The sequence below is a fragment of the Aythya marila genome (genome assembly GCF_965140915.1).
Source record: "Aythya marila genome assembly, chromosome: 3".
In the NCBI taxonomy this organism is placed as follows: domain Eukaryota; kingdom Metazoa; phylum Chordata; class Aves; order Anseriformes; family Anatidae; genus Aythya; species Aythya marila.
This window is the reverse complement of record NC_139044.1, coordinates 56538083-56553362: the sequence shown is the minus strand read 5'-3', so window position 1 is coordinate 56553362 and position 15280 is coordinate 56538083. Positions and strand designations below refer to the sequence as shown.

At 37.1% G+C, this 15280-nt stretch overlaps 1 protein-coding gene across 7 annotated transcripts in view; it reads left to right on the top strand.

The window, feature by feature from the left end:
- ADGRG6 (adhesion G protein-coupled receptor G6) overlaps window positions 1-15280 on the top strand; it is a 110768-nt gene that overhangs the window by 46022 nt on the left and 49466 nt on the right. For 6 of the 7 annotated variants that reach the window (XM_082756933.1, XM_082756937.1, XM_082756934.1 and 3 more), the window contains exons 4-6: window positions 4221-4841; window positions 8926-8994; window positions 12020-12103. In XM_082756933.1, the coding sequence (XP_082613059.1) occupies window positions 4221-4841; window positions 8926-8994; window positions 12020-12103 (774 nt within the window). The remainder of the gene's footprint in view (window positions 1-4220; window positions 4842-8925; window positions 8995-12019; window positions 12104-15280) is intronic. The other variant, XM_082756938.1, reaches the window with a different exon arrangement.

Genomic DNA, 15280 nt, shown 5'->3' with positions numbered 1-15280 from the left:
TTCTCTTCTGTAAGTGGAAGCAAATTTTCTGAAAGGTTTCTGTTTGAAAGCAGTGGCTCTTCCTGTACAGCAAGTTGTTAAATCAAGTAGGTCATATAAAATGGTATGCAATCGGATTATGTAATATGATTTATTGCGTTATTCCTCTTTGCTATTTTAATGTTTAAGAATAACATATAAGATAACTTTCAGCAGGAATTGAAAGATGCAATATTATCCTCAGATGTATTCAATTAAGAGAAAAAGAAAGGGCAACATGTATAGTTAGAAAATCGTCTGTATTATACATATTAATGTATAATAAGGTAATGTATTTCAAAAATATTACCTCTGTGCCAAATTGAACAGTACCTTACCTTCACAAATAGCACCCTTGCAGTAAAAAGTCTTAGAAGACACCCTTTTATTTTGAATAAGAAGGCTACTCACCACTGTGGGTAAAGGTGTCAGTGATCTTCACTAGCAACATATTTCAATCTTACATGTTAGTTCAGGCACTCTGTGTTAAGGCCTGCTCTTAAGCTATCTCATCTAAGGTTCCTGAATTTTTGTGTCTTTATTCTAAATCTATAACTCTCAGTTAAATTCTTGGTTTTGACTGTGGATGTTATAGAGGACAGGTGGCTGTGTGCACCCAGGGCAACTTATAACTTATAGGCCACATTCTGCATGGCAACCTTTAACCAGGCAATTGATACAGAAAAAGAGTTTGGTTAAAGGGTGGTAACATAGTCCTTTCCTGTTCTTGCAGAGAATTCCTAAAGGCAGTGCTACACACACTCATTTCAGGTCATTGTGGAACTTCAAAGCTCCATTTTCAAACTGGCACCATTCTTACCATCATAAACATGATACCCAGGCTATATCATGAATTTCTCCCAGAGAGAGGGGTATGGTGTTATAGTACTCTACTCATGTTTTCTGTCATTTCTCAGCAATGATCATATGTAAATAATAAAATTAAGTGGTTTGTTCTATTTTGACTTTGACAAAGAAACATGTATGTGCAATGCAAAGGGCCATTCAAAGACATACAGCAGTTTGCTATCTAGAAATTGCACTTGTAAAGGTACTAATAGAAAATCTTAATACAAAATGTACACAAGGCAAAATATATGTGAGGAAAAACAAATAAGAGCAAATGAATTTGGGTAGGGAACTGGCTGAGAATAGAACAGCATTTGTGTGACTGCTCAGTTTTGTGTAATAGTGGTTTCAAACCGAGTTTCACAGAGCACATCCTGTTATATATAACAAGCTGGCTGCCCACAGAAACGCTGGCCTCCTGCAGCACAGCAAAAGCAGAAGATAGGCCATATCCTCAGCTGCAGTAAATGAATATAGCTTTGCTACTCCTAGGGGAATTATGTCAGCTTACAGCGGCTGAAGAGCTGGCATGTTAAATAATTTTCTAGTAATACTTAACTGTGTAAGTAATAGCTCCATTGATGAGTTGAACTCACTCAGATACCCAAAGGAGAGGAGGAAGACCTCTGATAACGCAGAAATGCTTGAGACAATGTAACATAAATTAGCACAAAGTTGAGTAGTACTGCTGTAGCCCAGATTAAAGGATGAGTCAGTGCAGCATTCACTGCAGCAAAATTTATCAAATAGGTATGTAGTGTGTTGACACTGGTGCATTTCTTCCAGCATCAGTGGAGAGACAGCTGAAAGCAGTGAAGCTAGGAACAGCGGAAACCACTACACAAGGCACCAAACCACGCTGAAAAGCCCATCAACTGGCAGGAAAGCAGTTTTCCCCACAAGTGATTGTAAAATAGTCAAGAGACTCCTTGGTTGCTTGTGTGTAAAGGGGTGTAAGAGATGTAAGATAGCTGAAACAAAGACAAGTAAGGAAGGGACTCTAAAAAGAAGCAGAGGCAGACTTCTTGTCATTGCAGCAGTCCCATAAAAGCAGATGTGGATTTTAGAACAGTGAGCTGCCTGTTGCTGATTGCTTCTGCCGCATCCCAGCTGCCAAGACTTTTGTACATGTTTCATAAGTAAATAGCAATGCGTCCAAAGTAAACGCTGTTCATTATAATCCAGTTATCTTCCTAATAGAAACAGTTTAACATCACCCTGCATGTAGTCTAAACACTTGCATGAACAGACCAAGAATATATGTATATTCTCCCTCAGAGACTAATCAGCTTCTCCAGTACTAACATCTGAAATTCATCAGTACAATGACTGGCTGTGCAACAGCAACTGGGAGAGAGCTCTTAATGTTGATGGCAGGATTGTGTTTTCTCCACATGTATAAGATACTTGTCAGTTTTGTCCTTTCACTCAGGGAGAAGGTGCCAATGGTAAAATCTGTCAGAAAAGTACAGTAATTTCATTACAGTAATTTTGTTCAATACCAGAGCAGTGGGGTTCTCCCTGTTTATTTCTCTTCTCACACTGTTTAAATGTGACCAGGTTGTCTGTAGCTCTCCTGACCACCCTAACACAGGCTGGGTGGTGCTCACATGAGTGAGCTTTCTTCTTTTTCAAGTCTTGAATCTTTATACTTCTTCTGGAACACTTTCCATGTTACATAAAGAACTGTACTGTATAATTAACTCATAAAAAAATGCCCTTGTTTTCAATGGAAAGTTGAACACATTTTCTATCTATAAAATTGTTCCAACATACTTCTGTGCTTGGGAAACAAACAAACAAAAAAATCTATGAAGTAAATCCAGTATCTATAAAAGCCCGGAATTTCTCTCTTCCGTCCCATTCTCCAGTTGGTGGTTTGGCAGATAATGTATAATGTTTTAGGTTATTTTACTATAGTATGTATAGGTCAAATTATGTCCTTTCATATATCCAAATATGGTAGCTGGAGCTCAGTCTGCAAGCTGCTGATAGAAAGTGTAATACCATAGAATATACAGGATCTTTATAGTCCATATGTCTGTCTCTTCCTGAATGAGGCATGACAGTCACCGTTCCCTCATATATCTCACCCCCTCATAACAAAAAGTTTTATTTCACTCTGAAAAGGGAGCAAGCATAATAATTAGCACGTGACATACCATCATTTAAAAATCCCAAAGGAGACCGTGCTTTTAATGTGACAATTATTCTTCAAGTCTAGCAAAACCCGGTTTCAGTTCCAGCATATGCACTGTCAAAGCCTGTCAGAGAGCTGGAAGAAATTTGTTGGCAATGTGATCTGCCACAGAACTGTGGGGCCAGAAGTAAAGCCAGGAATGGCTGCAACAAGTCTTAATGACTTTGATACTTTTTCATTACTGATTACCTGAAACTTCTTTATGTGGAGAAATTTACTAGAAGAAATTTTCTGCCATAAATGTACCAATAAAATTGAGAATACTGACACTTTATTTTGAAAAATAGTGTTCTCCAAAGTAGACTCAGCAGCATTGTCATTAATACACTCATGGAGAAAAAGTATATGTCATTAGATACTGTTTTTCACATTTGGTGACTGCCATTTTGCCAGTGCAAATGAGAATACTTAATAAAAATCAGAGACAAAGTAATTCTGCCCATGCCTAAATACTCCTACTGCAGTGCATTTTTTGTAAGAGGACTAGCCATTTCTAGATACTTGTCCCTAATCTTAAACTGCTGACACAAATATTTGCAAAGAGTGAACAGCTTGGATAAAAATATTCACAAACACATGATTGCAATGTTCAACCAGAAGGCTGCCGGGGACAAAACAGGAAGATGCCTAGTTCATTGCAGAAACATGTTACCAAAATTCAGAAACAAAAGTCTTCATTTTGTCAAGGAATGTAATGGAGGTTTTATTCTACTGCGATACTAATATTTAAAAGTGAGGCCTGAACTTTATTGGTGTAATGCACCAATAGTCATGCAGACAAGTAATTAAAATAATGCATCTTTAAAAATTATACTGTGTTTTTAAAATAGCTGCTTTACTCTATTGCATAATGCAACCTTCCTAGATGAATGTGTAGTAATTTTTATAAAGTGAGTGGAAGCTAGTAGGTAATATTTCCTAATATTGCTCTTAATGCAACTTCTGGAGTAGTTAGCTGTGGGTAGAACAGCATTCTCCATCCTGCTGAAAAGGAATGTTTTTGGTTGAGTGCACTCCCAAGCCAAATTCCCCTCAGTGTGTGCTTTTGATATATTACACTGATTAAAAAACACTGTTAAACTGCTGCCAGTCTGCCTTTATTTTTATATGAGAATATTTTCCAGTTAATTTATTTATCTGCTCTATGTTCTAGTCGCCGTGTCTCTGAGGAATCAGAAGGTCATCATTCCCCAGGATCCCGATGTTGATGCCGTGTCCATGGCAGAGACAGTCTTGGTTCCAGAGCTTAGCCAGTTTACACTGTGCTTTGAAGCAACCAAGAGCAGCAGTGATGACAATGACGACTGGAAGATCTTCTCCTACACTGATTTGTCATCGAAAGAGTTCTTCGGCTTCGGAAAGACCACAAAAGGCCATTTTCTGTCTATCTCAGGGACCCAGTGCTTTCTTGATAATGCATTGCCTCGAAATGCAGAGTTTTTCACAGGAACCTTTGAACAGCTCTGTGTAGTAGGGGATAGCTTCTCGGGTGCAATAGGTGTATATGCCAAGAGTACCTATCATAATGTATACTGTCCGGCTATGTTTGGAAAAGTTATCCCTGGAAACGGTAGGCTGGTGCTGGGCTCTAACAGCAATGAAGTGAGCTCTCTAAATGGAGACATTTACAACTTCCGCCTCTGGAATTTCACCATGAATGCTCAAACACTGGCCAACCTCAGCTGCGATGTGAAAGGAAACATTGTAGACTGGGAAAATGAATTCTGGAGTATTCCAACTTCAGCACTGAAAGCAGAAAACAATTTGAGTTGTGGTGAGTATGCCTTGCCAATTCCTTTTTGCTTATTTTCCCCCCACACTTCTGTATTATGCTGAAAATATCTTACCCCAGCAAGAAAAAAAAAAAAAAAAAAGAAAAAAGAAAAAGTTATTGTGAAAGAAAAACAGGTAGATCTTGCCTTTCTTTGAGTTTAGCTCAATTCTTGCCATACACAGAGTCTTTGAAAGGGCATAAACTGATTCTATAAGGGAAAAGAAAAAATCCCCTAAGTATTTTGAGTTGCTGCTTGAAATAATCTACAGATCAGAGTTCTTTCCCAGTGGTTTGTTTCCTGAAATTCTACTAACATGAAATGACAATTGCAGGAAAGTACCTGCTACCCTCAAGTTAGACTACCATGGTTTCCAGAGAGAAAAAAATATGCGTTAACTAACCACTTAGTAAATTTTTTTTGTACCTGCCCTTTGGTGCTTTCATTAGCTAGAAGGAGCACCTGTTAGCATTTTTCTGCATGTGCAGATAACCAGTAAAAGCAGAGGCAAACTGGTAATGCATACAAGATAGAAAAGTACAAGAAAAGATAAATTGAAGGAGACAGATGGAAAGGAAGATATTTATATCAAAATCATTGTTTCTTATCATCCTGATAACATCTTGTCAACCTTTCTTTCAATTGGTAGTTTAAAACAGAACCTGGCATCATTAAGACATTCTGGTTTCTCTATCTAGTAGCTCATGAGGGATAAAGGTGGCTAACATCACATCTTACTTAGTTTACTGAAACCAAAATGTGAGGTAGACTTAGTGGGACAGCTCTCAGCATAATTCTAGGTGCCTACCAACACAACAAAGACACTAACATAAACAATGATCATGACTGATAAAGTTCCAAATGCAAAAGTTGTTTTTCCATCCATACAAATAGAAAAATCTGAGAGAAAGCAATTTCCCAGAAAATCTTACTCTTCTTAAACCACTATACCAAGACGATGACCACAACAATTACTACCTACCAAGATGCCTGTAAACATTGCAGTCTTACCTGATTTTGCCTGGAATATGGATCTTGTTCGTCTTTCTATTAAACACTGTACAATCCTGTGATATTAGTGTAACATCGTAGCTGTACTCACAGAAGTAATACAGTTATTTGTATTCCACATCACAACTTTATCCTTTGGGATGTCATTTTTTTCAGTGGTTTCCTTACGGCAGATTATTTTAGAAAACACTTGTCAGCATTCTAACATTAGCAAGAACATAGGCCCAGGTTTCTATACATGCTGCTTCAAGTGTATCTCTATATAAGCATTGTTACTTCCTGTAACTAAGCATGTGAGAAAACCAACTAACCACTTTCTTTTTTTTCAAATATGTTAAATTACCCAATATGATACAGGCTTCCCTACACCAGCATATGTCCTAAAAGAAACCATGTGGAGTGCAATGCAGATTCAGAAATTGTTGCTAATCCCAGAGATGGTGTTGTTAGATTTTTTTTTCCTTCATCTTCTTGAATAAAAGCCTTCATTGTAAAACCAGCCTTTAACATGAGAGTTGATGAGTCAGACTATCAACCATGAATAAACCACTGACAGTAGTGAGATTAACTGATTAGACTTCATTTAGCTGCAGTGGAAGGATTCATGCAAAAAAAGAGGTTTTCACTCAGCTCCAATAATGCTTTCCCAGGAAGCCACTTGTAACAAAACAAAACAAAACAAAACAAAAACAAACAAACAAACAAACAAAAAACACCTCTCAAAGTATTTGTGCCTGAACATTGTTAAATTTTTCAAAGGATATTATTTTCATGATTTTTCAGACAAGTAGGTTTATTGAGGATAAAAACACCAACAAATTGTTCCAGATAATCTTTTCATGATTTTACCTTCTCCTAGTTTATTCCTTAGACTAATGTTTTCACAGCTGTGCAATCATACTGGGGTGTTTCTGGAAGACTTGACGGAATTCTTTTTTCATTGCTGTACCTTCGCAGGGCTTGCATTTAAAGGTATATATACACAGCCTAATCCAGACTAACTTTAAAAATAGTTTAAGTAGTGAGAACAGTGTAATAGAATCAGTGCAGAGCTTAGTGCAGACAAACCAAGGAGTATTTAGTCAAATACAAATACTGTACTGATTTTGGAGCCTGCAATGGTTGCACATATAGCAGAATATAACCCACTCAGTTTAAGGCTATCTTTGCTGAATGTGTGCTTGTGCCTGCAATTACTGTATAATGTACTTCATTTGGGTCCTTCCTTCCCAAATCAAAATTTTTAATTTTGCAGTCAAATTTAACTTGGGGTAGGATCTGTCTGCTTAGGCAGCTGAAAGATAGTTGTTTAAGACTAAGCTAATTGCACTCAGTGCTGTTTATGAATAATGGAGTGAAAATGGCTGTTCAGGTTGTCAGTTCATTTCACATTAGAGTAGATGTCTTGGTTAAGTCAGAAGTCTTATGCTGTAGGAGTGCCTGTTTCTCTCCACTGACTATAAGGAAAATCCAACATGATAAGGAGATATGGATGTCTGAGTTTTAGACATTTAAAGTGGGTGAGAAACATCACACAAAGTGTCCATAATGCAGGGCCGTGTCTGCTGTTCCTATTACTGACCATGCCATTGAGCTTAATAAGGGAGCTTATGCCAAGTATCTGTTCATAGCCGGATCATTGTACTTCACTGAGAGAACATCTAGTCTGGCTAGAATTCAACCTGATTTAAAAATTAGAAAGGTCATTTAACATATTCACTGAAAATATGCCTCGTTAAACGATACAGTATTCTGCCTTAAATGTCTTCTAAAGTCTGCAGATTTTCTGTCATCTTTCAGGTGATCTTTCCACGATATAGCATCAGGAGGAGGTTATTCACAGAAGGTTTAGATGTATGTTGGCTGTTTAATAGAAGTAAATATATTTTGGAAAAAAGTCTCACACAGAAGGTAGGGAACTTAGAGCATGCTTCCTGAAGTTGATAGGAAGTCTACAAAGGAAGTCAATTTGCCTGTATCTCTTAATCCATTTTAAACAAACAAGCAAAAAAAAGCTAAACAAAACAAACAAAACCCCCACAAAATTACTGAACTTTCATATTTGTAGAGAATCACATTTTAACTTCTGTCTTGTATTTTGTTGGCAATACATGTAAGACATCCACTTCTGTATTGAAGCCCCATGCTTCATCTGTTATTCCATCATGGGAAATATTTTCATAGTTATCTTTACAAGCTGGTGGGTGATGGCTCTGTAATTTTATGGAAGGATATGGTGTTTCATGAGAGAACCTCACTGAGTCAATATGATTCTGAAGTGGTAAAATGAAAGTCAAACAGACAACACTCCCTGTAGGTTCAGATTATGCCCTGCTGTGTGGCCCTATTATTTTCAACATAACGTGCAAAAGCAGCTGCAGCTGCAGCTGATCTGCTGGGATACACAAAGTGTAATTAATGTAGTTTAACCAGTTCATTTTCTGTACTCATTCTTACATTCCCCATTTTTGTCTCTAGATGATCAAAGTATGTGCATGTAGTTGTGAATAATTCAGCAGAGATACAGATTTACAACATTATCTGCTTATAAATCATGCATACCAGAATATTAATCACACCCACGCCCTGGGCACAGGAGCAAGTTTAATCACCTTTTATCTGCCTGGTGTCTGCCACAGGCAGATTACTCAGAACTGTATGGTGGGTAACCTGTGCTGCAACAGCACATTGTGGTTGCTTCTCCAAGGTGCATGTTGTTGCTCGTGAAGATGCCATAAATTCTACAGCCATACCAACCCCTCCTCACAGAGCCATTTCGGAGTACACACAAGCTGCATTCATTTAATGGGCTGTTATTTAGCTACAGCTGGGGAGAGTATAAGAAAACCAGGGCAGGATATGTAAGTGACTGTAACTTGTAAGGCAGGGTTTGTTTTTGTGGATCCCTCAGCAGCAACAGAAAATGAAAACACATAAGAAGGCAAATGGTATTATTAGTTTTATCATTGAGAGAAAATAGGAAGACTGTGTCACTGCAAGATATATTTTGAGACATGTTGGTTTTATGCCCAGTAGACAAACCTGTCTAATTAATTGACTTTCTTTTTTCTAAAGGCTCATACCTAATTCCTTCTTCTACAATTGAACCAACAAGTTGTGCAAACCTAGGAAGCCTTTGTCAAGGTAAGAAGCTCAGGTCATTTTCACAGTCTCATCTTTGTTAAATCTTTATTTTTCTTGGTATTTTATTTTATTTTATTCCACTTCTTTCTTATTTCCTATTTTCTTCATTTTATATTTTTATTTTTTTAATGAAAGTCTGAATTGCAATAAGAAATAGTAAGGAAAGAAACACCTTAGACTCATCAAAAGTGTGGGTGTCATGTATATACAATATGTAGAAAAAATGTGATCATTTCCTTGATAATATATTTTCCAAATAATCTCTGTTATATCAAAACTGCATTAATAGACTGCATTAATTTTAGTTCTTTCTTCACATCTTTTCATCCTGCACATTTTTACAGTAAAATATTAACCAGGATAAGAAATAGGTACATCTGTAAACAAAAAATAAACATATGTAAATAAAGCAACTTTTAGGCTATTTTGAGGCTAGATACTTTGAGATTAGCAGGAGACAAGTTAACATTGGACTGCAAAATCCAGCAGCTAATAGTTAATAAAAGACTTTGTTGCAGCAACTAGTGATGGTTAAATAGTGTCAAAACCACCACATTCATTAGGTCTTTCAAAAGGTCAGCTCTGTGGAATGCAAGGAGGAGCTGAACCCTAAAGATTTCCATGCCTTGTGAATCATTGCACATACAAGGATAGTTAATTCTTTCCACTCTGCTTAGTGGCTGAAGTTCTATAAAAATGAACAAGAACAACATCAGCCCATTTCCACAATACACTCATGAGCACAGACCTGCTCGTGAGGTGACATGTTAAACTTTAATCACAGCAGCAGCTGCATCAAAAATATGTCATGCTCTGTAACCCATTTCAAGCTGTGTGATGGAAGATAGAGGCAGCAGAGAATAAAATATAAAAGGGAGAGGAAGTCTTGGAACTCCTTCTAACCCAACATTTGCAAGTAAGTCAGATTTAGTTTAAAGATAAAAAGAGAAATGCATTCTGCTTGAGAAGCCAGTAAGAGATCTGTGATAGTCTCCAGTCTACTTCTCCCAGTTGTTCCCATGATTTGGTTTAGGGTCTTGGAGGTCTCCATAGAGAAAGTGAAATGCCAGTTCTGTTTACAATTAGATTTCAAACAGCAATATTCAGCGATCAGTCTCACAAACTGTGAGTTATGCAAACTCACAATATGTTCTAAATATTGATACCCAAATACCTTACCAAAAAATTATTCAGTATTACTCTTTTTCTATGGGAAGAGGTAATACAGCCATTGTATACAGATATTTGTCTATTCTCTTGGAAGAACTCAGAGAGATTTCATATATCAAAATGGCATGGTGTGAAAGGAGAGAGAATATCTAATGTTAAATCACCTAATAGGGTTGTAGAAATAGACACACTTTCAGACAAACAAATTTTGAAGAACATATTGTTTCTAATAAAAGATGTTCTCTATCAAGCCTGCCTTCCTTAAATTCTCAGATCATCACATTTTCAACAAACCTTTTGAGTACTTTTCAACAGGGTAACTGTCTCCTTCTCCAAAGAGTGTTTCGTCAAGTGTCCCTGGCTTTGTGTTAGTTACTTTGAAAGTGGTGCATCAGATTTATGTTGTTCATAATCATCTTCATCTTCATCATCATCATCACCATAATGTAAATCATAAAAAAGATGTCTGTATTGATTTCAGCACTGCAGACTTATTTTAAGCTGAGAGTCCACTGTGGATTCCTTTTTAGTTTGTTTTTTTGTTGTATGTTGTGCAACAGCACCAGTAACAATGTTTGTGCTTGCCATCATTATGTCAGAGCTGTTTTCTTCATTGTGTCTAGCAAATATTTTCATTCATTGGAAGATACCTTCTTTAACAGTGTTGGCTGGAACACACAATCAGCAAGAAGCCTTAAAACTTGTTTCTCAGAAAATATAGCCCTGAAGTTACTTGTAAGAACACCTTTTTTATATAACAGCGTGTGACTTTCTGTTCTCCCTTTCCCAGTTAGAACCCCTGTGTACCAAGTCTTCTCTTTTCTCAATTTTCTTATTTCACTGAAACTTGAACATAAACCCATTCCCTAAGCTGAGGCCTGAGTTTATGAATTTTAGACTCAAAATGTTAAATGCAATAACCTAACAAAAAATCAATAGTTCAATTTCTTAGTTAAAATACGATTGCTTAACCTTTCCAGGTTGATTCTTGGTCAAAATCTACAAAAGATGTATTACACTGTGAGGTTATATTTCACAAATCTTCACATTTAAAGAGAGTTTTCAGGAAAAGAAGAAAGCTGTCAGTGACAGGATTTACATTCCTGGGACTTTCTAGATAAATTATTTTCCAAACTATTTGAAAATTCAGTGGTTTGATTTTGAAGTGCTTTGTTCCTCTAGAGTGTGTACCCTCCCTGTCTTCAGTGAGGGGAATTTGAAGTTTTGGCTTCTCACTCTGAATATGAGAAACATTCTAGCTAGTTCTCCTGGGAAACATTTTCCAGTGTTGTGTAGGATGACTCCTGTTAGTGTCACTGGGAAGAGTATAACTAAGATCCTACATGAAGCTTTCAAAATATGTATTCCACTCCAGTTATTCCAAGTCTGATTTCAATTCTTTTCATTATATAGAGTTCAGTTGAGGTAATGAGAACCTTAAATGGGTGTTTCAGTTTCACGTTTCTTTGTCATCCTCATTCCCTGAGTAGGGACAATTATTCTTTCTAAGTGCACGCATCTTCGAACTTGTAAGATCTGTTTTCTGGTCTTTACACAGCTGTTTGGATCTGAAGTTCTCATAAGAGGATTTTGAATTCATGAAATCGGTACAGGACTGATCTTGCAATCCTTCCACTGGCAAACCTCCCACTGAAGTCAGTGAAAGTAAAGATTGCAGGACTGGAACTTCAGTTCATGTCCATTTGTCACTTTGAGCAGAAAACAATGTTTAACATGTATGTCACTGTGTGTAGATGGTTTCATTTTACGTTGTCATGAGTTGTTCCCATTTTGTCTTACCTCATTAACATTCATATTTCATTCAAATTCACCTCTTTCTCATCTTTATTACCAGCTACTGTAAATGCTACTACTCCTACACCACCCACTGTCACCACTAACATGCCTGATACTAATAGAACCGATAAGCCAAACAATGGTAAGAAATCCTGTGTTACATTATTCCTTGTACTGTCTCTAGAGCAAATTTATTGTTTTTTAAGATGTGTTTTTCATAGTATAATGTAAAGGGTCATGCCTCAGTTCTGATCTCATTTACAATGAAATCAATCACGAGTAACTTCACTGGACTTGCCCTTGCAAGAATGGTGTAAATAAGAACAGAACCAAACTCAGTGTTCATTTGTATCATGTTTACCTGGTTCCCATATGAAAGGCACTAACTTTGTGTCACCCATTGTACTTACCCATGTAAAGAACAAGGGAAGGCAGAGGTGTTTTTAAAAAGGGACTGAAAAGAAGCATGTTTCTGAAATGTTTTAACACTGCAGATTATCAGGTGTTGTGTAGCTACTGCTCCTGCTGCAAGGGTGCTGGTATGCTGGGATTGTCTGTTCCTCACTGGTAACACAGGGAAGCCAAGTGGAATCATTCCTATGGAGCAAAGCCACTTCCACTGAGTCAACAGGAATCTTTCCACTGACTTCAAGAAGAGCTGGATCAGACTCTACTAGGGAAAATGTTGACAGTATCAGATATCATTTACTTTTCTTTAGAAAGATTAAGGGAAAAAATAAGGTAGTAAATGAGCCTATTATTAGCACAGGAAAAAAAAGGTGGGGGGGGAGGGGGAGGGGATTTCCTTGATTTCTTTTAAGGTTGTCTCAAATCTGATATCACTGTCTCCTGGAGACTGAGTATCACTTTGTGAGGAACTACTGAAATGTTTATTATTTTTTTTAAAGATAGTTTTTAAACATTAATAATGTTACAGAAATAGTTTTCTGCAATTTTCATATGAGGCTAAAAGATCTTTTTACCAAAGATTTTGTGTTCTCCCAAGAACGAAATTAGTAGTTGTTGGGTTGGTTGGTTGGTTGTTCTTTTGGGATGGTGTTGGTGTTTTTGGTTTTGTTTTCCAAGTGCATCGGTTGTTACTGTAGGATTTTACATTCTTGGAGTGCTTTTTTCTCTTGGCAAATCACCTCTTGTATATTTGGCAGTCAGGCAGTATAGCAGACAATGTGAAAGAATTTATCTGAATTCATCCTATTTGGATCTAAGCAGAAGAAAGAAGAAAATCTTGAAACTTATTTCCAAATTGTGCTTTTTCTTTTTGTGGAGCCGTTCACTCCATGTTCACTATGAACAGTTAACTTTGATTTTTGGAGATACAGTAGGACTGAACATCCTGTTAATGTTAGTGCAAATGAAAAATGGACAACTAAGTTCTTTCTTTACTTTGAAATTGCCAAGAGAAAGTAGGAAGACTAAGAAAAGTAGGCCAAATTCATTTATAGTAGAAGCAAGAAAAACTTCCAGCTAAGTGGCATAATCTTCCACTGATGGTAAGTCATTTTTTAGACCCAGAGAAGACAGCCAAGAACAGACAGTTATGTTGCATGTATTTTCCTTAATCTGTTAACTATATGGCTTACTACACACAGACCTGCAGGAATTCAGACTTCCTGCTACAGTTATCTTCAGAATGAAGAGAAATTCACCCGATTCCTCCCATTCACGACCACAAAGGCAGCAAGAGTCTAAGATAGAAGGGATCAAAACCATAGGAATTATCTCTACCCCTATTATTTGGCCAGTAAAACAAAGACCTCTCCATTTCAGTAAAAACTCAGCAGATGAGAATCCAGAGAGAAAAAACATGTACAGCGTATTTCATCCAACTCTGTCAACATCAGCTGCTTATGAGGAGACCAGCAATGGTACCTTGGCTGTTTTTTCAGAAAAAATCAAGCTAGATAACACTGTGATGCATCAGTTACAACATGAAAATATTCTGAATGATTCTAGAACTTCATTTCATGGCACTTATGATACAGCAGGTGCTGTTACAGATCCTTCTGTGAATGCAGCAGTTCCTTTTCTTCCAAACAGAAGTCTTACTGCAGAGGCAACATGGACTCTGGCAAATGGGCTAGGTTATGCTGACTCAGAGTCACCATTCCACTCTGCTGTTAGCAGAAGCACTGCTTATGAACACAGAAAAGAAGCCCCGTGGATTCCATCTTCCAGCAATAGCAAGTCCAATTTCATACATCTAAATGATGTCTTGGAGCCTGAGAGTTGGTGGAGTGAGACTGTATTTCACCATCATATCACCTCTGACTTTCAAGAAGAGAGATTTAATTCTCTTGCTAGCTTATCTATATCACCTTTAAGGGAGAAACTGTCATTGCAAAAAAGTAGACTAGACTTGCTAGATTTTTCACCTCGCAATATTTACCCAGAAATGATAGAAGGCAACACTAATAGGAAACCTGTTTCCGTGTTAGCAGCAAGCAGTGAATTTCTGTTTAGAAAATCTATGTACACTAAGGAACCTTACTCAGGAGGTATTACAAATTTAAACTCTGTGGAGGTTCCACATGCAAACCCAACAGCATTTTTTCACAACATGAAAAAAACATATACAGCAATTATGCCCAACATACAACTGACAAATTCAATCACAGGATCCAGTAGAAAACAACTAGTGTCAGCACTTCTGGTAGGAATAAGCAGGACAAACTCAGCATTTAATCATGTTGAAACAACACTGCCTCTTTATCAACAATCCGGTATGTATTCAGACAGTGACAGCGTATTTCTGTCTAATAGTGATTACTGGTCTCATTATTTAAAATATTCAGTATATTTTCAAAAGAAAATGATAAGTGAGACCCTCAGAAATGCAGCACTGGAGAGCAATTTAGATGCATTTCACAATAATAATCAAAATGAAGATTCAGATTTTTCCATATTAGAGACAGACAATATCAACAGAGTTGGCAACTCCTGGGAACCAGGTTACTTGGATTTTCTGACAAAATATGTAGACATATCCCCTTCTTTAACAGCCAGTTTCTGGACTGTTTCCTATCACTTGAAAGAAGTGTCTCAAGCATTTCCTGGGGAGCCATCAGAAAATCAGTGGCTCTCATTTAATAAACTGCTTTCTTCCCCAACAGAGAAATTGCCATCCATTAGTTCACCTACTAAGCCTGACAGTATCTCTGAGGAAACTTTTACAATTAGATTATTAGATCATGGAGCCGAAGAAATTAACTTCTCTAGCCATGCATCAACTTTGGAAAGACAGATTTTTAGTTTATTTGTTCTGGGCCTTTCAAAGAGAATTTCAGAAAGTAATGAGAAG